General features: G+C 37.5%; 3 protein-coding genes across 6 annotated transcripts; 1 reads left to right on the forward strand and 2 right to left on the reverse strand.

Annotated features, from left to right (window-relative positions):
* Positions 1-86: 86 nt before the first annotated feature.
* On the reverse strand, positions 87-3,133 carry LOC111786608 (delta(12)-fatty-acid desaturase FAD2). Of its 3 annotated transcripts, none has more exons than XM_087126413.1 (2): positions 2,995-3,133; positions 87-1,487 (listed from the first exon to the last, which is right to left on the reverse strand). In XM_087126413.1, the coding sequence occupies exon 2, from the start codon at positions 1,465-1,467 to the stop codon at positions 316-318; it is 1,152 nt and encodes a 383-aa protein (XP_086982539.1). In that variant the 5' UTR covers positions 1,468-1,487; positions 2,995-3,133; the 3' UTR covers positions 87-315. The 3 variants fall into 3 exon arrangements, with proteins under 3 accessions (XP_086982539.1, XP_086982538.1, XP_086982540.1); XM_087126412.1 differs by having other exon boundaries at positions 2,975-3,131; XM_087126414.1 differs by having other exon boundaries at positions 3,018-3,042.
* Positions 3,134-3,821: 688 nt separating this feature from the next.
* Positions 3,822-4,488, forward strand: LOC111800321 (protein LE25). Its single transcript, XM_023683961.2, has 2 exons — positions 3,822-4,002; positions 4,139-4,488. Exons 1-2 carry the CDS (start codon positions 3,895-3,897, stop codon positions 4,364-4,366), a joined length of 336 nt encoding a protein of 111 aa, XP_023539729.1. The 5' UTR covers positions 3,822-3,894; the 3' UTR covers positions 4,367-4,488.
* Positions 4,489-4,872: 384 nt separating this feature from the next.
* On the reverse strand, positions 4,873-20,832 carry PIE1 (SNF2 domain-containing protein / helicase domain-containing protein). Of its 2 annotated transcripts, XM_023683958.2 has the most exons (22): positions 20,542-20,832; positions 20,329-20,456; positions 19,561-19,665; positions 19,252-19,332; positions 18,957-19,064; positions 18,448-18,528; positions 18,254-18,342; positions 17,980-18,116; positions 17,832-17,893; positions 16,072-16,207; positions 15,213-15,281; positions 15,059-15,132; positions 14,846-14,977; positions 14,159-14,197; positions 12,681-12,749; positions 12,453-12,515; positions 9,252-12,336; positions 8,750-8,814; positions 8,538-8,608; positions 6,671-7,451; positions 5,931-6,454; positions 4,873-5,674 (listed from the first exon to the last, which is right to left on the reverse strand). In XM_023683958.2, the coding sequence occupies exons 3-22, from the start codon at positions 19,618-19,620 to the stop codon at positions 5,239-5,241; spliced, it is 6,162 nt and encodes a 2,053-aa protein (XP_023539726.2). In that variant the 5' UTR covers positions 19,621-19,665; positions 20,329-20,456; positions 20,542-20,832; the 3' UTR covers positions 4,873-5,238. The 2 variants fall into 2 exon arrangements, with proteins under 2 accessions (XP_023539726.2, XP_023539725.2); XM_023683957.2 differs by lacking the exon at positions 20,329-20,456.
* Between the last annotated feature and the right edge of the window lie 206 nt (positions 20,833-21,038).

A 21,038-nucleotide genomic window follows, 5' to 3' on the forward strand; every position in this document is an offset into this window, starting at 1 on the left:
TTTGCTATTTTTTGTTTGTTTTTATACGTGTGTTGTTCGTTATAGTACATCATAGAGACTAATCTTCCTCTAACTTGTACATAATCTTACAAAACAGTTAACCGCAAACATTAATATTTTAAGGCACTTTCATCGTCAAGCATCGCATATGCCTAATATCTAGAACCCAACTCACATTACAAAGCAAACCAAACAAGAAAACTTGACCGACCTTACGCAAGGGTTGGCTTTTTAAAAGTTACTGCACACAAGGAGCTCTTTCTGGATTAGCAGAAGCAGGATAGAGAAAAGGCAGAAAAGTCTTCCGGAAACAGATTACAACTTGTTCCTATACCAGAAAACGCCTCTATTCTTCTCATCTTCATCAGGCTCCACGTAAATGCACTCTTTCGCCTCTCTCCACATTGCTTTAACAACTGGAGTTCCATCGAAGTGATAGTACTGACCCAAAATTGGCTTAATTGCCTTGGTTGCTTCCATCGCGTGGTAATGTGGCATTGTGGAGACCAAATGATGGGCCACATGAGTGTCAGTGATGTTGTGGAATACCTTGTTCAAGATGCCGTAGTCTCTGTCTACTGTCGCTAAAGCGCCTCTCAGCCAGTCCCATTCTGAGGAATCGTAATGCGGCAATGCCGGGTGAGTGTGTTGGAGGAATGTGATTAGGACAAGGAACCCGTTTACAATCAGCAATGGCACTCCGTAAACACAGACCACCCAGGTGAGGCCTTTGGCCAGAATGAGGCGGTAGAGTCCGTAGGTGAAGGCCAGCAGCCCAGCATCAGAGATGAATATCTGCAACCGCTCACGGTCGGAGTAGATGGGGCTGTATGGGTCGTAATGGCAGGCCAAACGGTCGTAGGGTCGGCCGGAGACATTGAAGGCCAAGTAGAGAGGCCAGCCTAGGACGAGTTGGATAGTGAGTGTGAAGACACGGCCGAGTGGGTTGTTGAGGTATGTGGAGTACCATTTGATAGCGGATTTCTGTTTAGGGACAAAGACTTCATCTCGCTCAAGAGAACCGGTGTTGGAATGGTGTCTGCGGTGGCTGTATTTCCAAGAGAAGTAAGGGACCAGGAGGGCAGAGTGTAGGATAAGGCCAACAGTGTCATCGAGCCACTGGTAATCACTGAAAGCGTGGTGGCCACACTCGTGGGCAATGACCCATACGCCAGTTAGGATGCAGCCTTGGGCAACCCAGTATAAAGCCCAGGCTGGATAAAACAAGAGGCTAGAGAGGTTTTGGAAGTAAGTGGTTGCAATGTAATAGAAGATCGAAGCTAAGGTAAGATCATAAACGACATAAGAGAATGAGCGGAGAACCGAACGCTGAAAGCAATGTGGGGGAATGGCTTTTTTGAGCTCACCAAGGGTGAATGGTGGTTTTGTGGACGGAACTCGCTTCAAGTTGTCAGAATCTGATTTCTTGAGGGATGAAGGAGAGGACATTCGACCTCCAGCACCCATTTTTTCTAAAAGATATTGTCCTGGAACAAGCGTAAAAAGGAAAAAAAGGAGATTGAAAATTTGCATCATTGAACAGTTAACAATCAACCGTAGGACTGTTCGATCACAATAGCCCCACAATCACTTTCATGAAATGGTAATGGTAAATCATTAATGAGACAAGAGAATAGTTCGTACATACAAATTTAACAAATCATTCAGAAAAAAACAATTTCGAATTCTAACGAATCTTGTAGACTCAGGATGTAAAAATTTCATTGGACAATTAAATTTAAGTATGCTAGACAAATTGCACTTTCACATGGCAAGGATTATAGATAGCAAGATGCCTTCATTTGATAGAAGTCAAAACACCAGGCCCACATGTACTACTTAAAATTTTTGTAAATGCATGAATTCAATGCGAACCTAATAATTCAACGTACAGCCATCAGAAAATTATAGGGGGAAACGTAAGAAAAGAACCAAAGGAGAAAGGGTGGCAATACAAAGAAAACCAACTTGCCAAGACACTTCGCCCCAAACTCGAGGCGGAAAAGGAAGTCCTTTATCCTGAAGTTCATCGACAAGACAGATTGGCAAGTTTCTAAAACACGCCCAGAGCGATTAGGTCTGCTGTCAACTTCACATTTACGTCGTATGAATGTCTGTGTATTGATTATTTTACAAATTTTTTAAAGAACATCTGCTTATCATGAAACTAATTTAAATTGATGTTCATGTTTAGAGACTAATTCCAACTCTCTGATGCCGTAAGTCGTGGGGTTATTCTATTTCTATTCAGCCTACAGTATGAATAGAAATATCCAGGTACTCAGCTTCAATGAGAAATCCAATACTCTGTTTATACGTACCGTACCTGAAAGAAACCCAATACGACCTTCTTTCAGGTAGGGTCTCAAGGAAGGATCTCTAATTGGGAAAAGGACATTCACAATTTCTTCTCTTGAAGAGAGAAGAAAAAAACTTCCCGAAAGTTGAAAATGAGATATCACGGATCAATAATCTGATGCGCAAATCTGTACAAAGAAGAAACAGGAAGTTTCCAATTTGCTCATAAATCGACAAATCTTCAGCATCACAAGCTTCCAATGTAATAGCATATCCATTACAGGAAAGAGCCAAATCCAGATATCCAGATCGAAACCACGCGATTTCAGATCTTCCAAAGGAAAAGTAAGCTAAAACCAACAGACTAACTCTCAACCGTCCTAAATCTCAGCGTCCATTTCATCACTATGCACAATCTCCGCGAGAACCTAAAATCTAAACTACTTAAGCACTGTAGACACTATAACCTTCGTTCAGTACAAAATCAAAATCAAAAATCATACAACATCTTGATGGCGATAATCTAAATGTCAACACAGATCTACACATTACCACACAACTTAACAAAGTCCACATTGGCCGATATCAAAACAGGAGAAAGAGAATCAAGAATCCAAAAGGCAAAAGGCAAATAAAAGCAGTAATGAAACAAGCAGAATGCTGAAGGAAACGATGCCTGAAAGAGAAGAAAAGGACCAAAGTTGGAGAGAGCTCCGCACCCTCCGCTTTCTCAGTCTCTCTCTTTCTGTCGATAAAGAGGTTTCGCCGCCTTCTGATCGCCGGCAACGAAGCCTTATTGTTCCTTTCTACTCCAATTAAAAAATATATATTTATAAGATTTTTGCATAAACAAAATTATTTAAGATAATGTTTTTTCTTGCTTTAATATTTTTAAAACCCTAAATAAATCTAAAATAAATAAATTTAAAACAACAATGGCACGTGTGGGTGTGGCCTGTGGGGTCGGTCTCTCTCATTGGTTGCTTCTCTTGCGTCGGCGGCTTTCTCTCTGCCACTGTTCGTAAAAAGAATGGCCTGCGATCTCCACCGTCCGATCGGGAGGGGCGTTTGTTTGCGACATTTTAGACGGTGAAGATCGTGCCTGGACGGCTCGGAAATATCTCACGGGGTCGGCAATTTTATGTTTATACCAATCTTTTATTAAATAATTATATTGGGATTTTTTAGATTTTTTTGTTTGGTTGAGACTAATTCTATTCTTTTAAAAAAAACTCGGTAAATTTCATGAATTTTCGTTAAAAAAAAATAAATAAACAATTTTATAGAATTTGAGATTGAAATATAAAAAATCGTATGACAGCGTAGTACGTGGTGGAGCGCGGGGAGCTTTTTAGTACTTCGAATTGACACACATGTCCCAAAACCGCCACGTCATAGGAATATAACATGACGAAGCTAAACCCTCGATCACTCGCCACGCGTGCTCCACGTGGCGTCATGAATTTGACACGTGACCCCGAAGCATAATCGTTCGGACTGTATTTAAGAGTCGCCGTTAATCCCGTTTGTCAAACGTCAGTATTTACTACACGAAATATTTGAGGAAAAAAAATAAAAAAGAAAAGGAGTGGGAAAATGCAGTCGGGAAAGAACGCGGCGGAGTCGGTGAAAGAATCGGCCGCCAACGTGGGGGCCTCTGCGAGGGCTGGCATGGAAAAGACCAAAGCCACGGCTCAAGAAAAGGTTCGTAATTTTCTGTTTTTTTTTTTTAATTATATTATTAATAATTAGCTGAATGATTTCGAGGCTAATCTCTATTTGAGAAATTATTTAATTCAATTTAACGAATAATTTAACGAGAAGTAAATGCATGCACCAGGTGGACAAAATGCGGGCCCACGATCCATTGGAGAAGGACATGGCGAGCGAAAGGAAAGAGGAGCGGCTTCACGGGGCGGAGCTCGACAAGCAACAGGCGCGTGCAGAACACGCGACAGAGAGGCAGGCCGCTTCGAAGACCGGAGCGCACACCGGTCTGACCACCGGAACTGGAACCGGAACCGGAACCCGTGCCTATGACCCGACCGTGGGCGGCACCGACCGTTGAAGCGTGCGGACTTTTCTGATTATAATAATAGCTTGTTTTGTGTTTTAATGTTGGTAATTAGAAGTTTGGTGGAACTCGTGTACGGTATATTGTGAAATAAATAAATATTTTCATTTTAATAATTGTTCTTTTCGTTTAAAATTTTTTAAAAGAACTTTAATTTTTTTTCCATTTTTGTAACTTCATTAGCTTCGCAAAATAAATAGATTAATTAATGTCTATTAAAAGAAGAAATTGTAATTTATTATTATTTAATTTATTTTAATGTGATTTAAAATGCAGTTAGTATTATTAAAAAAGAAATTAATGGAACTGAAATTGTTTTTAACTGCGATATAAAATGAATTTCCGATTAATAGTTTTAAATTAGGGTTCTACAGGCAAGAATATTTATTTAGATAAAAAATAATAATGTAATGCAATTTTTTTTTCCTTAAAAAATGAATTTGTAATATAATTAAGAGATTTGGATGGAAATATATTTAGATGTGTGGAAGTTGTCAGCCTTGAAGAATTAACAGAGCTAAATAGAAACAGGAAAAATATCCAGAAATTCAATTTATCATCAACGTTTGGGGAAACATGCAGCAACCCAGAGACCAAAATGATGAATATATAACTAACACAGTTTGTTTTCCCAATCTCGAATCCCTTTCGGTTTTTGTTCTTCCCAGCACTCCTGCTTAAGATTCCAATGTGCCCAACGTATGCGAACACCCAGATTGGCTGTTGAATCCCCCAACGAAAATGACCAGAAAGTAATTAGCTTCGTGCTGGCTAACTGGGTAGTAGCCTCAACGACTCTGTTTTCTGGTAGTCGAGGTGGCCTTGCTTCAAATGAATGGCTGAGGTGAATGGCTACATGGAGGAGTCTAACCAATATCTGTGAAGTCGGGGCCTATCGTGTCGAAACCTGAAATCGATCCCAGGATGTAGTCGTTGTCAGGGACAATCTCTAGACTCCCTGGTTCGTCTTGTAGGAATGGATACTCATCCATGCCAAATGGGAATGAATCGTCTGTGAGAATTGGTGAGCTGAGGGAATATAAGTTATGGACGTCCTCCTGGATAATAAGAGATGGCATCTGGTACATCACTGGGTCAGCTATCGTGTGGGAACTCTCCCCGTGGTCAGGTCCTGCCTTTCTGAACTTGGATTTACTGGACTTGGAAGACTCAGTGACTCCTCCCAGCTTATGCTTTCCAAGTGACTGTGATTTTGGCACAGAGCGAGCCTTGAGATCGGTTATGGGGAACACAGATGAAGCCCACCCGTGGAAATCTTCATTACAAGTTCTAGCAGCATCCCTTGGGCATAAAAACACGTTCTTTGTCAGGCATTTCAAAGAAAGATTTTCATAAGTTTGCTATGGACATTTTGTTTTCAATACGAAATTTCATTGACAACAAGAAAACAACCCACCCCATGTGATCCATTGCATATTTTCAAGTCTTACAAGCCAATCAGTGAACTCATTGCAATACAACACCCAAAGGAGGAATCAGGACACAGACGTCATAACTTAATATGATTGTTGGAACACTAAGGGAAAAGGAACTATACCTGAAACGAATCTCTGCGACTTCTGTTACCCTTCGAGCGCCAGAAGACTCAACAGCATCCAGGTTGATCGGGGACAAGTCAACTGCATCCGATACCGTTAAGTTAATTGAGGATGGGAATGACACGTTAATATCATTCTCTCCCTCAAACTCGAGTGTTAGCTCCAACTGTTCTGTAGCGACTGATGCACGCCCCCCGTGATAGGAAAGGGACTTCTTATCATCCGTCCTCGTACAACCAGCATCATTAAGTGCAGCAGCTATTAACTTACAATTGTGGCTTGTGTTGCCAAATTTCAACTTCCCTGTAGTTTCCCTCCCCAAATACCGAGTAATATGGTTACCAGTTGGAAAGTACCTTCCACCAGAATAGAGACCATTCCTAGCAAGTGAAGTATCGAAACCACGGTTCCCACGTATTCTTGCCTTCCACACAGATGAGAGCAGGGCAGTGAAATGTTTCTGAAGTAGGTACTCACTATCAGGCTGCTCAGCAGCAACGTCTAACAGTATTCGAATATGTTCCTGAAACAGAAGAGATTGATGACTGGTGAATTCTTTTATCACATATATTGAAAAGTTGGAGCGCACCGAAATATTCTTAAGAAATATGACACAAAACTGAAACCCGAAACACGATTTCTAAAGAACTGACCAAGTAAATCTGCAACATACCCAAGTTTCATGAACCAGAGAAGAGAACAGATAATAACATGCGCATCAACAAAATCATTAGCTAACCTCTGTGATTCTGAGAAGAGCTTTTCCAGAGCTAGCATTTGTGGTCTTCTCACTATTTGGATTATCTGGTGCAGATATAACATACCTTTGTATGAGTTCCCTATACCTCTCACAACAATGGACAGGATGTCGGTATCTCCCTCTATAAAACCCACCAGCAGTCATACTGAATAAGGTTGAACTAATCATGCTCCAATGCGAACCATATTCATGTACCATCGCGCACAATATTGCATCCTCTTGTGGCAACCAAAAGTCAGGGGAAGGAACACAGTCCCTTGACCAAATGTTCCCCTTCTTTATTTTCTCTGGTTTTATCATTAGAACTCGCTTTACTGGCATGGAAGTAATAGATATTTTTCCTCCCATTCTACTACGACCAACTAATTTATGTTCGAGATCCGCACCAGTCTCCCGTGGTTTTATTTCTATAGCTTCATCATATTGCACTCCTGACTCACTGAGATGGAGATCTAATGGGAAAGCATCCGCAATATTTTTCTTGAACTTTTTAGATTTCTTCTTCAGGGACTTTCCTGTCTCACTGTCCAGACTAAACTCACTCCTTTTACGTTTTTTCTGTAAGCTTGACTGAGCTGATAAAGATTCAAGAACATCTTCACTACATAAATCTTCATCATCTGTAGACATGAATTCCACGGACATTTCTTTTTTCACTGATTTCAGCTCAGAAGAAAGAGAACCCTTCTTTAGAGATTTGAACTTGGCTTTCTTTGATTTCTTTTTAGACTTCGGTTTTAGTTCACTAGGTGTTGCATTCCTGCAAAGAAAATAGGAGTTGATCTTATTAAAGAACCCTCAATTGTGAAAACAAAAGGCATAACCCAATGTCATACAAAAATCAACATTACCAAGGTTATTGAATCTGAAACTCTTATCCTTGTTACTATTGATTGATCTCGCTATAAGATTTTGTTGTTCCATATATTTCATAATCTAAATATCAGCATGGAAAAATAATGTGTATGTTGAATTATTAATAAAATCAAAGGTACCCTCACACATCAGTTTAAGCTTTTGGATTGAGTTGATTTAACATGGTATTAGAGCAAAAAGTCTCGTGTTCAAACCCTATAATGTCATTTTCTCCCTAATTAATATTGATTCTCACTTATTAGCTTCCTATAAATGTCCAAAATGTCATCCTAACGTATCAGCATAGTTTTAAGGTACAGTTGTGATTCAACAACATCAGTAGAGTAGAAGTTAACATATTTTGATATTCCAAACTAAATATGCAAGGATCTCATTAACATATATGTATGCATGTATGTATGTACACAAGCATGCATGCATGCACGCACGAAAGGATGTTATCTCAAACAACCAGAGCAAATAAATTCCGTGAAAGCAACCAAATAAATCAAAATCATGAGGTTCTACTACAGGAACTAGAAACTTCCTTATTAATCCACCTTTTTTCAGTAACCATTGGTTTACTTGCCTTAAGCAACTACAATACCTCACCAAGAAAAACTGCCTAATCCTACAGTGAATGGATCCATGACCAGAACATCACCATGAGACCAACACAGTTGTTCTTATTAACCAATATCATGATTGAAGTAATTTTCAACGTTAGATGCTTTTTATAATTTTATAACTCCACAACATTTTCACTGAAACCACAAGCCAGCTCAAGATGAGGAAAGGTACACCATCCAGAACCTAAAGCAAGAACTTCTAGTATTCGAACACAGAAACGCCCCACTTCCTATGAGGAAAGGCAAGTGTTCCGAAGTCCAAATGACATACAGGGTTACATCCTACTACACTAATTATTTATAAGTAATAATATTTTATTATATTCTATAGTTTCCAATGAGAAATCAAAACATTGTTTCACCTTGTAGGATCACAATTTTCAGCCTCTTCTTCTTCTTTCCGCTTAGCTTCATATTCCAAATCCTCCATCAACTGTGAAATAAATAATGAATAAAGATGATAATGAATACACAAGACCCTTTTGAGGAAAAATTCAATTAATTCATTGATATGATAAAAAAGAGGGGGGAAAGTTATCCCATCATTTCAAAGGGAAGAATATCTGCTTCAAACCTGATGGTGTGCCAAGACCTCGACTTGCTGTCTATATGCTTCAGTTGCAAAATCAGCATCCCAACCTGTTGAACACAGAAATCCAGCATTAATCATTTTTAAAAAATTTAAAAATAATCATAAATGAGGAATGCATGGGGTATAAAGGTCAAATTTTCTAAAAGTGCACTAACAAGTTGCATTCAAATATACAACTTTTTTTACAGCAGAAGAATGGATCGTTATCTTAACTTTTCTATATATGTGAAGTCCATATAAAATATTCTAAGCCAAATTGGAAAAACATCTACAACAGTGAAGAGCTGAAATTTGCAATTAAGTGAATTAAAAGTATTTTTTCGAAAACTTTCTTGGTTCAAATGGAAGCCAACATTCTCCCATACTGACCATTCACATGAAGTATAGCATTCAAAACATGGTGACCAGAAAGAATTGTTTAAGTGTACAAATACAGAAAAATTACTGTTATTATCACAAGACATTAAGACAATAATATACATACTTTCATATACAAGAGGCTCTTCATCTTCATCAATTTCGGCTTCCATCTCCTCTTTATACTTCTCAAGACGGTCGAGTTCCCATTCTGTCTCCTCAAACTGGACATCAGAGTCCATAGCTGCTTTATCACGTAAAGGGTCCCACAGTTCCAGAAAACGTATTGCATACCGATCTATTGGCCGTAGCTGATCATCAATGGACGAGATGGTTTGTCCAGTTGCAGCAGCTACAGCAGCCATTTGCTTGACGTCTGCCAGCATGTCAACATCATCTTCTTTGTTAGCTACAATTACAGCCTTCTCTTCATTAAGATCATTACCTCCACGTATTATTGCCTCATTATCTTTATTTGACATAGTAATGCCACCAGCTTGATCTCCACCTTCATCAAGCTTAATTTCATCGTCATTCATAAACTCATCATCTTCCATCCTCCCAATAACCTCTTCTGTAAATTCCTGATTATCCACAGCTTCTTCTTCTTCAAGTTTCTTCAAAGCCATATAATCAGCTTCATCTTCAACAAACTTTAAAGCAGCGTCCACATCCGCATTAGATACAGAAACTTCATTTGAACTGATGGTATGATTTTTTTCTTTCTGCATATTTTTAATGGCAAGAGACCTGTGACCAGAGAACAACTCCATAGGATCAAGCTTCTGGAAGAATTCAGTGTTGTAACTACCACTTTGAATAACAAGATTATCAAGAGCACGCTTCTGATTTGCCTTCTTCAAAATATTCTCTTCAATGGTACTCTCACTAATCAGGCGATATATATGGACTTCACGCGTCTGTCCTATGCGGTGACAGCGATCTTGAGCTTGTTGATCCATAGCAGGGTTCCAATCACTATCGTAAAAGATAACAGTATCCGCACCAACAAGATTAATACCTACACCCCCACTACGAGTCGATAAAATGAAAAGGAAAAATTTTGGGTTGGTGTTAAATCTTTGCATTAATGTCTGTCTCTCCTCAGGCTGAGTGGATCCATCCAGACGCATGTAAGTGTAACCGTACAGATTGATGAAAGCCTCCAAGATATCAAGCATCTTTGTCATTTGGGTGAATATTAATGCACGGTGACCTTCAGATTTTAGTTTCCTGAGTAGAATAGCAAGTTCCTGCAATTTTCCACAGTCAAATTGTATCAGCCTCCTGTCTGGAAAATACACTTGCCTCCGAATAATTGCAGATCTGATTGGAGTTAGAAGGGGAAACAGGAGTCGGGAGCAGTTTTGCACATAAGAAGGATGCATAAACACATCAGAACGGCTTCCACTGCACCAGCACAAAGGTGGAGGGGCCCGTGCTGCTGGTATTGCAAAGGTGAAGCTTTCAACTAAGCCCATCATCATCTGGAAACGTTCCACTGGTGAAAGGACAATGTCAGCAATTTTTGAGGAATAACAATAGGATGAAGGGTTCGCCTTCTCATGGTATATATCATAAACCGGATGCCTTATTGTCACTAAATCCCTGAGGGATGCCGAATAAATTGGCTTTTTGTCACATTTCAAGGAATTCCACCAAGCTATAGCTTCTGCTCGTTCCATTGCCTGCCTTACTCTTTCCTCCATAATTGCATTTTGAATGTCTGCAAAAATACTTGATCCATGCAATCTCTTCCGATATCTAAATCCAGATCCAATTTCCTCAGGTTTATTCACATTGGTAGAGCACTTAATTAAATTTGATGGGGTAGCAATAGCTCTAACTTCATCTCTCTCCCATGAAGTCATGCTAAAGTCTAGATGAGTGAATAAAAATCCTAAACCCTTAAGGTCAACTCTAGAAAATAGGTCAGGTGATAATGCGGAACATACAGATGAACTCAACTGCATGACTAAACCCGCCATATCAAAAGAACTGATGATTGGACGACCCTCAAACAAATCAGGATGGTTACAAACTTTCCTAAGCTGCATAATAACGTTAATCATACTAAAGAAATTGCCACTGGCAAGAGTAGCTTGTGTTTCTGAACTAGCAATATAGTCCTCATATAAATGACGCTGCCTTCTAGACAATCTACAGTTCAAAACATGCTCATATTTCTTTGGGAGCTGCTTCTCTACATCTCTTTTCAGCCTACGAAGTATAAAGGGGCGGAGAACATTATGCAGTCGATCAAGAACTTCCTTATTCACTTTTTCTTGCCCCTCCACCATTCCTGAAATTGGATTGCAAAACCAATCCTTGAATTCTTGATGAGACTGAAAAATATGGGGCATCAAAAAGTGCATCAAGGACCAGAGCTCCATCAGATCATTTTGAAGCGGGGTACCAGTTAATAAAATTCGTCGCTTGGAATTGAAGTTCAAAAGAGTTTGCCATCTTTGTGACTTCCAATTCTTAATTAGATGAGCTTCATCTAGTATTAGATACTTCCACTTCTTGCGTTTGAAAACTTTAGAATCCTGGATAACCAACCTGTAAGTCGTTATGCATACATGAAATGAGTTCAATTTCATCCACCCTTGCCTCTTAAACTTGCGCTCTTTTGCACTTCCAAAGTAAGTTAAAATTTTAAAAGCAGGACACCACTTAAGAAATTCAGTCTCCCAATTAAGCATGACACTTGTTGGGACCACAATAAGATGGGGACCCCATATTCCCTTTTCACAAGCAAGATGAGCAAGCAAGGCAATGGTCATGATTGTCTTCCCAAGCCCCATTTCGTCAGCAAGAATCCCATTTAGTCTTTTCTCATACATGGTCACAAGCCAATCCAAGCCAATATGTTGATATTCACGTAGGGAGTGCTTAAGAAGGAAAGGGAATTTTGTACGCACTTTAGTTGTGGAAAATGTGTTCCCAGTAGGTTGTGCAGATCGTGCTGCTGCTGCAGCATCAAAAATTCTGTCCTCACTCTCCCTTTCTTCAGAGTTTTCTAATGATCCTTTCCTCTCCGGAGGTGAACTTGCAGATGAATGAGATTTACCGGGGTCAATATTTTCATGCACACAGACATTGAGGGGCTTTGGCTCAATTTCTTCATAAGATGAAGAATCCACAAGGTCGTCTGACAAAGCAGAAGCATTTTCATCTTCATAATCTGAATCATAACCATTGTTGGGACCCTGCAAAAAGATTGAGATTATAATGGACAGATGTCTAGTTGAACCCAAAAGAAAAAGATGGAAAAATTCACAAAAGTAAGAAACAATATAGAAACAAATTAAGCTCCAAAACCTACCTTTCCATACCTTGCAAGCAGTTCTTCTATAGGTATTTCACTCTCATTTCGCAGCATTAAAATCTGCAAAAATATATAATAAATGAATAAATAAATACATAAATTGCTAAGGGACGATAATGAAAAATAAATAAATAAATAATTGGAACCAAGAATATAATCGATGTGTGGCACCTTGATAAAGGAAAAACTCTTGAAGCTCTAGGAAATATATAAGTTGCTCATTACCTCATCATCGGCATTGTTTGAATCAACTTTTTCCAGTTTCTCCTCCTCTGATAAAGTTGCTTCATCATCCTACAGATCGAGTGAAGAAAAAATTGGTATGGAAAATTAGAAATTTGCATCAGTCAAGAATTTTACCACATATGATCACTTGGTCCGCATCAACAGTATCTAAACATCTCGTAATTCATAAGTATCTCCATGCCTTTCTATGTTCACAGAGATGCAAGACTATGTTGTTGTAAGATACGCATACATTGTCATAGAAAAGCAAAAAACTATACATTCTTAATCCTAGATCTATTAACCAAAAAACTTCTTTACACACAAAATAAATGTGTTAGGAAGATCACAAATGTAATTCTAAAAGGGAATATAGCAATTCAGTTGTCATTTTCCAAAAATCCAACTTTTAGGTAGCCAATTGAGTCCCACAAGTCTTTCGAATAAGAACTTTTCTTTTTTGAATCCACCTTAGTTTCTCTTCTCTTGTGTCAATATCCAGAAAGGTAGCCATAATTGTATTGGACTACAGAATTTAAACCTTACCCTTGCTCTCCCTTTAATAAGTTGAAGAAAGGCTCCTCCCCAGTTTTAGGAAAGCACCAGTTTGGCCTAAATGCATAGCTAGGAGATATCCTTTCCAAAAGGCAAAGCACCCAATGTACAGACCGGAAACAAAGACTGCTACATAATTAAAGAGTAAGGCCCTGTTGGATGACCATGCTTTTTGAAGATCATGAGTCCTCAATATTATTTTGTATGTCCTTGTATATCTCTTATTTTTTTTCAGTAAAAGCTAGGTCTCTCATAAAAATAAAAATAAAAGTAGTTAAGCTAAAACCCCTGACCTGACCAAACAAACAGCTAGAAAGAGAGATTGACGAGGGAAAGGGGTTTGTATATGGTGCAGATTTATAAGGAGAGCAACAAGTTGACAACACATATCAGTGGCAATGACAAATGAATGGCAACAAAAAGCAAACCAACATGCTTAACTGAACAAAAGTATGGGATGGTTTAGTTTCAATACAATTCATTGGCTGGTTCAATTTCTTTAACACCATGACCATGCCCACCTACTAACATTGCAAAGCAGATCTCTCAACTCTCAAACAAGAATTTCCATAAAAATTACTCTAAAAGGACAAGGTTCTTATTTTCCAAATTACCAAACTCGATCCCCCCTGTGCAAACTAGACTAAAATTTTCCTCTAACAAAACAAATGGTCGTCAACCCTTTCCCGCATAAATGAACGCACATGATTGAAGGGAGAACAAATCAGGAAGAACTTCATGCAACACTCTTAATAGACACCAAATTAACAAAAGTTACATGATACAACAAAGTTATGTACATGTATTAACCACAGAAGAGGAGGTATCTTCATTAAACGAAGAAGTACAACTAAGATAGATAGCATAGTAAAAGAAAAACTTTAACACCGCTATATCAAGTAGTTGGAATCCATATAGCATACCTTTTCTTCTCCACCAGCAACATCATAGTCATCATCTTCCTACATAGAGGCAACAGAGCAAAAATTACACAAAACCAAGTCAAGTTTCCATGAGCCCAAGGAAACCAATACTAACCCATCCAGGAACGGGTATACACATGGAAAGAGATCAAATTAATCGTTAAATCAATCATTCTTCTCTACTCTAGTGAAGCATGCTTGAGATGCATGCCCCAGCGTTAGTGATGCACACCTCAAGCCATACTTAAAAAAAAACAGAAAACAAAAACCGAACAAAAAGTTTAAGGAAGACACTAATGAATAATCTTAATTGGATCTGAAACCTGCTATAATTGAAGCCTAGAATTACGTATTTGACCTAAAATAGCTGCACGCTGAAGTTTGCAAGCTCCCCTATTTAGTGCAACCATAACATGTTAACAACATGAGCATTTGCCCCTTTTTCTTTTAAAAGCAGACCTTTGCTGAGAAGCGTTAAAGAATATAGGGCATATAAAGAGAACATCCAACCAAAGGAACCAAAACTACCAACTATACAAAAAAAAGTGCTTTAAAAAGAACCAAATCAGATTGAACCCATCATTTAAATAATGAATGCATCATATCCATGAAAAGAAGAAATCTACTTTTATTTTCTAAAAAAGAAAAGGAAAGGAAAAAGAAAAGACAGAAAAACAACTGTCTTACACGTTCTTCACTGAAATCATAACATGCATCATCCTTGGGAAACTCCATCGGTAGCATGGATGGACGTTTTGTTCGACAAGTCTCTCTTTTCATATGATTTTCTACACAAGATGATTCCCCATTGCTTTGATTCTGAAATAATAGAATATATCATCGTGAAGGATTCAAATTGTTCTGAGCTTTGAACACAAACCAGATACACATACAACTTACACAACGACGACCGGCAAAACTAAGTGAGTCCATTTCATCAACCTTATGCGACGTAGAACACTCATTCCCTTTTTCTGTAGCATATATCTCAACAATTAGGACTAACATATTCCACAAAATAACATGGACGAGACTAGTTGCTTCTTGTCCTTACCATGATTTTCTTCTACTTCTGTCTCTTCGGTTCCTCCTGTACTCGTTTCAGGACTAACTTCTAAATCATCTGTATCAATTAGACTTCTTTTAAGCAAAGGATTTACACAAAATAGAGTAACCCAGTTTTACAATGTTTACGTATAAAGGGTGACGGTGTACTAAGAAATAATGATAATATAAATGTTTAAGGATAAGGAATCCTCAAGAAACAAACAACCAAGGATATCCATTTAAAGCATCTATGGCCTTTATTCCAAAAAAGTTAAGACACCATAAGAGTGTTCGAGTATAGATCCATAATTGTTCTCGACAAATGAAGCCATGAAATTAAAGGAGGAAGAAAATAACAAAAAACTGTAAGCAGAGGAAACCTTAAAATTTTCATATTTGTACATAAAAAAAATTAAGTAGAGTACAAGAGCAAAACAGTTCGCCTACAACTACACAATTCTCGAAACAAAATGATCTTGAAAAGTTTCCTATTAAATAGAGTACGTAGGTTCCAACCCAATGTCCAAAAGACATCTTAAAATTTTCATATTTGTACATAAAAAATTAAGTAAAAAACATCTGAACAGCATTGAAGCCAATCATTAGTAAACAATTCTCTTGTTCATTAAAATCAAATGCTTAATATAAGAGAGAATCAAGGAAAGAATGGATGAGAAAGTCAGCAATCAGTCTGAGGGATTTTTTCTTCATAAAAAAAAAAAAGTAGAAATGTCAAACTTGCCCAGAAATCTGAAAATTAAATAGCCCCAAACTTATTTACCCAGTAATCAGGAACCAACTGCCTGTCAAATGCATGGTTAAAGAAGAAAAAGAAGCAGAAAAAGAGATAATGGTTCACCGTGCACCTTTCTCTCGTGCATATCTTTTAAGAAGCTCTTCAAGAGGAAGATCCACTTCATTTTGCAAGGCTTCCAGTTCTTCTTGCCTTTCTTCTTCAGTTATCAGAGCCTCATCTTCATCTATGGTCTGCTCGTTATCTTCCTAAAACATTTGTGAGAGAACATATTACTTGTAAGGAAATTGAGATTGAATTAGCAAAAAAAACAAACAAAAAAAAAAAAAAAAAAAAAAAAAGAACCAACGGTTTTTAAAGCAAAAAAGAAAAGGCAAAAGCAACATATAAGGTGCCAAACACCATTGATACCGAGACTACAATTGGAGCCTCCAACAGATCTCCATACTAACGTACAAAGAATATCAAGAAATATTATCTAATCATATTCAAATTTAGCCATGCAAAATACTCCAGGCATGTGTTAGATAAATAAAAAATATATATATGGTGGATTTAGCAATGAATCTAGCTGTGCTGGGTCCAAAATTTTAAGAACCAAGGGGCAAAATGCCCCACGGAATTCATGAGCAAGAAACTTTGTATGGATTTCTCTCCAAAAGAAAAAAATGAACTTTATGTCTTGAATTTGATAGAATAAAGATGATATTTTCAAATATGTGCAACCTTAGTTAGTACATCATAAGGAAAGAATAAAGAAAATAAAGACAAAATATAGTAAGCAAATATTTACAAAATTATAAAGACAATAAAATTCAACACTCCCCCCAAGTTGGTTTAAAGATGTCTCCCATAGCCAGCTTGTCAATCAGCTTATTGCAATCAAATTTATGCCAATGATGGGTAGGTTGGAGAAGAACACAAAGGCCTGTGGCTATGGTCAGAATGTGGTGACACAAGCATATGGGTCAAGGCGAAACGAAAAGATCGATGTCGAAAGTAGGATGCAACAATCAAGAATGGTGCTAGGTTTCGGCATCAGCTGTTAGGGTTTCAAAAATGGTAGTTAGGGTTTTTTGGGTACTAGAGACTGCTACAAGTTACCTGTGCTCTGATACCATCTTAAATTTGATAGAATAATGATGATAAGTTCAAATATATGCAACCTCGGTCTTCTTACATAGGAGAAAGACCAGTACAATAGAAGGAAAGAATAAATACAACAAAGACAAAATACTGAACTAATTTTTACACGATTAAGAAGACTAGAAATTCCCACCATATGAAAGTTGAAGGCAAATATAAGTTAGTTATTCTTAGTTGATGGAACCCATTGCATCCAATTGGATGATCCTAAAGTCCATCCATCACTACAAGGTTTAGGTTACCAATAGCATGTATATCTTTCTTCTTCATTTTTCTACCATGAGTATCCAAACCAACCACACCTCAACTAATCCCACAAAACAATTGTTGGGCCCTCAAACATTTAGTCGTCAAAAAACTTATTCAAATCTTTGATAGATCATCACCATGTTGTCTGAACATACACCCCAAAAGATTTACTTTTTCTTTACTCAATAACAATCAGGAGAGCTATGGTGGTTCAAGATCCATATTTTTTCAACTGTCTGGTTTCGATCATTCCATGTTCATAAGATGTAAGTCATTATATCTACCACCCCCCCCCCCCCCCCCACCCCCACCCATAAAAAAAAAAAAATTAAAAAAACCAAGAGAAAGAAGAGAGAAAGATGGAGGATGCAAACCACCAAAAATCATGTGACAATTGAAAATATTGGCGATTGACGACAAAGCTCTCATACAACAAAGTTAAAATAAATATTGTGGAGAGAGAAACAATGGACATACTGATTCGTCATCTGATCTTACATCAAATTCTTCATCAAAGTCCACAGAGTCTGCCTCGTGTTCTGTGAAATATATTCTCAATTATTTCAATTTAAAAACCATGCCATTTTTATAAGGTAATCAAACATAGAATATCATCTCAGCATACCAACATTTAACTCTGTGGTTTCAACAGCTTTATTTTCATCCATTTCTTGTAAGTGAACATTGTGTGGCTCATGTGTAGAATCCACCTGCGATGGTTTATAAGTTTCCACAAGATTTTCTGCCAGCATTGTTGAGTACCTAAATTTTCAGAAGGATAATTCACCTCATTATGTCGCACGGTACAAGGATAAGGTAATATAAAAAAATGTACATAAAAATCATCCCCTCTCCCCAACAACAAAGGCCAAGCCTAGCAGTCAAATCAAATTGAGAACCTTTCTGTTTGCCCTAAAAGAAACTCGAGGTGTTTGTCAAGCGCCTTTTTCTTTTTCTCATCAAGCTCCATCTGATGCTTGTAAAGCACCTGAAATTAAACCTCGATCATATCTAATTCTGAAGAAAAGCAAAAACTAATCATCCAAAAGAAACCATGGGTTGTGAGAAAATAATGTTATATCAATGAACTTGCCAGCTTTTCTATTTTCATCCAGAACTTCTTTACATCCTTTGAAATATTGAGAGCAAGTTTTCTCAACCGCTGCTCTTCTTCCTGAGTAAAATAGAACATCGTGCATTTAGAACTTTGATCCCATGAATAACATCAGAACTAGGGACTGTTTAAGAGTAGCGTTCACATATAATAAAGAAAACGTGTTTAGCATGATGATTTGAAAAGAAAAAGAAAAAAAAGAACAAATACAGCATTTTGCTCTCTTCATGTATTTTCTTTAGAGCTGACTGAGTTAACTTTTGATGAATATTGGTCGTCAAACACAAGAATCACAAATAATTTTACAAACCATTGTTAAATTTAAAAGTAATAGAAAACGGTTTCAACACATCAGTTTACAAAACAGTTTTTTATATTTAAAAGATACGCCCAAGCAACTCGTATATGTTTTGTTCATTCTCAGGCCATAGTTGTTCTGTTTAAAAACCAACAAAAGTATTTCCAATCAATTAGAGGTTATTCAGAACCTTCAACTTCCTTTCTTCCCGTGTAGCTTGATCTATCATGCCTTTGCTAGCTCTTAGAGCAACCTTTTTTGCCTGAGCTAATTTCCATTTCCGCTCAGACTCAAAGTCCTGCAAATAAACAATTTACTAGTATGAATGGAAGAAAAAGAAAACATTTTTCCAAAAATCCCAACTTTCAGCACCAAACATCCTTGCAAAAGAAAAATTCATAAAAACGATGGGATGAAATGTATGTTGTTAAAATTGTTCAAACAAGATGGGAACTAAATATTAAATTAATGTCTTGGTCATATACCTTCGAAAGCCAAACCATCTCTTCTAAAACATGATCCCAATGTGTTTTAGGTCGATTAGGTTCTCTTGGAGCTTCTTGTGTCTGAAATACCAAAGAACCATCATAACATCAGGAGTCGACAGAGAAAGAGGAAGTATCGTTTAAGATTCTTGAAGAATTATGCTTCAAAACGTAGCAACCCACCATCCAATGTGTGTATGACCATGTGTGCGTGTGAGAAAAGGTAGTTAGATGGAGGGAGAGAGGGGGAAAGAAGCAATTTAAACAGCTACCATTCTCAATTCTCTTTCCCCCAAAGAGATATAATACCTTTTGACGCTTGGCTCTTGTCTCATGATCAAGTTTAAACCTGGGACCTTTTGATGCCATGGTTTCTCAATATTAAAAATATGATATCTACACAATCTAAGAACCCTGCAAATTATTAGACAAGCAAGTGAATTGTCAGTGTGACTGAAAGTGTTTATTTTATCTACAATAATGCCTACAAAGTTAAATACTTGTCGAATAAGATTTAAGAATGATATTAAAATGCTAAAAGATGCAAAGATTTCCCTCGATTGCTTAGAAAAGGAATTCATACAAGCTAAGATCTAAGAATATTAAATAGATACATAAATCTCGTATCTATTTCCAGAAGACAAAATTCGCCGTTTTTTTTTTCTTTTTTTGAACTAAACACAACGCTGAACAACGCATTAGTTATTATTCGAATGATTAAGGCAGCATTGATATTGCAAAATCATATGGGATAAATCAAGAATACACCTTCAACCACAGGCTCAATATTTTTCACCATTTATTCCAATGCATTTTAATGAGAACTGAAGACGTGCTCTCATATCACTTCAAAAAAACTTAGCATGTTCCATAAAGGGAACATAAGAATTTCTCCGCACCTCTCTACGGCGTCAGAGTGGGTAGCTATAAATTTCATATGCTTTTAAAACCCACTTCATTTCGTTCCCGAAAGATAAAAATAACAGAGAAACTGCAATTTTCAGCTCAAGTTAAAGAATTTATTTGACTCCAAAGTTTGAAAAAAAAAAAAAATTAGAAATGGCCAAGATTGCGTACGTTCATTCCTTTAGCTGTACCCCGAGTATTTCTTCGCAACCAAAGAAAGCTCCAATCACATAAAAACCAAAACAAACAATCTACCATGGCGCAAGAACCCACTTCTTCACCGAAAATGTCCTAAATATCTGAAAGTACACGCGAAAATGAGATACAAAGAACAAAAAAAAATGCAAGTTCCGGAGTTGATGAGGAAGCAGAAGATAGAAGGACCTGAAGCGGTCGTTTCGTCGGGAAGTGTAGGGTTTTTGCAGTCGATAATCAGCGTAACAAAGATCCGACGAACGTGAGTCCCAGATCCAAATGAGTGAGTTCTGGAGAGGGTCCCAGATTATTCCTCGTTTGGCGGCTCTACTTTTATCATCTCCGCCGGCGACGACGGGGGTGATTCTGGATAAAACCCTCGATCTACGGTCAGAGATGTACCGAAGTATAATCCGACGGCGGGAAAGTGAGAGCAACAGGTGAGAGCCAGAGTTCGGAATTCTGAAATTTTTTTGTTTTCTTTTGTACCGAAACCATAAATTTTTAACCCCACAAAAAAATAAATAAATAAATAAATAAATAACCGACCTTTGCTTTTTTATTTTTTCCCAATGTTTAAATATTTAAATATCTATTTTTTTTAATTTCTTATTTGACTTTAAAATTTTGTTCTTCCATCCATAATTTTTGATTAGTTAAGAAAATATAAACAAACTTTAGCTCTT

The sequence above is a fragment of the Cucurbita pepo genome, chromosome 8, assembly GCF_057944985.1.
Source record: "Cucurbita pepo subsp. pepo isolate OVF chromosome 8, ASM5794498v1, whole genome shotgun sequence".
NCBI classification, from domain to species: Eukaryota; Viridiplantae; Streptophyta; class Magnoliopsida; order Cucurbitales; family Cucurbitaceae; genus Cucurbita; species Cucurbita pepo.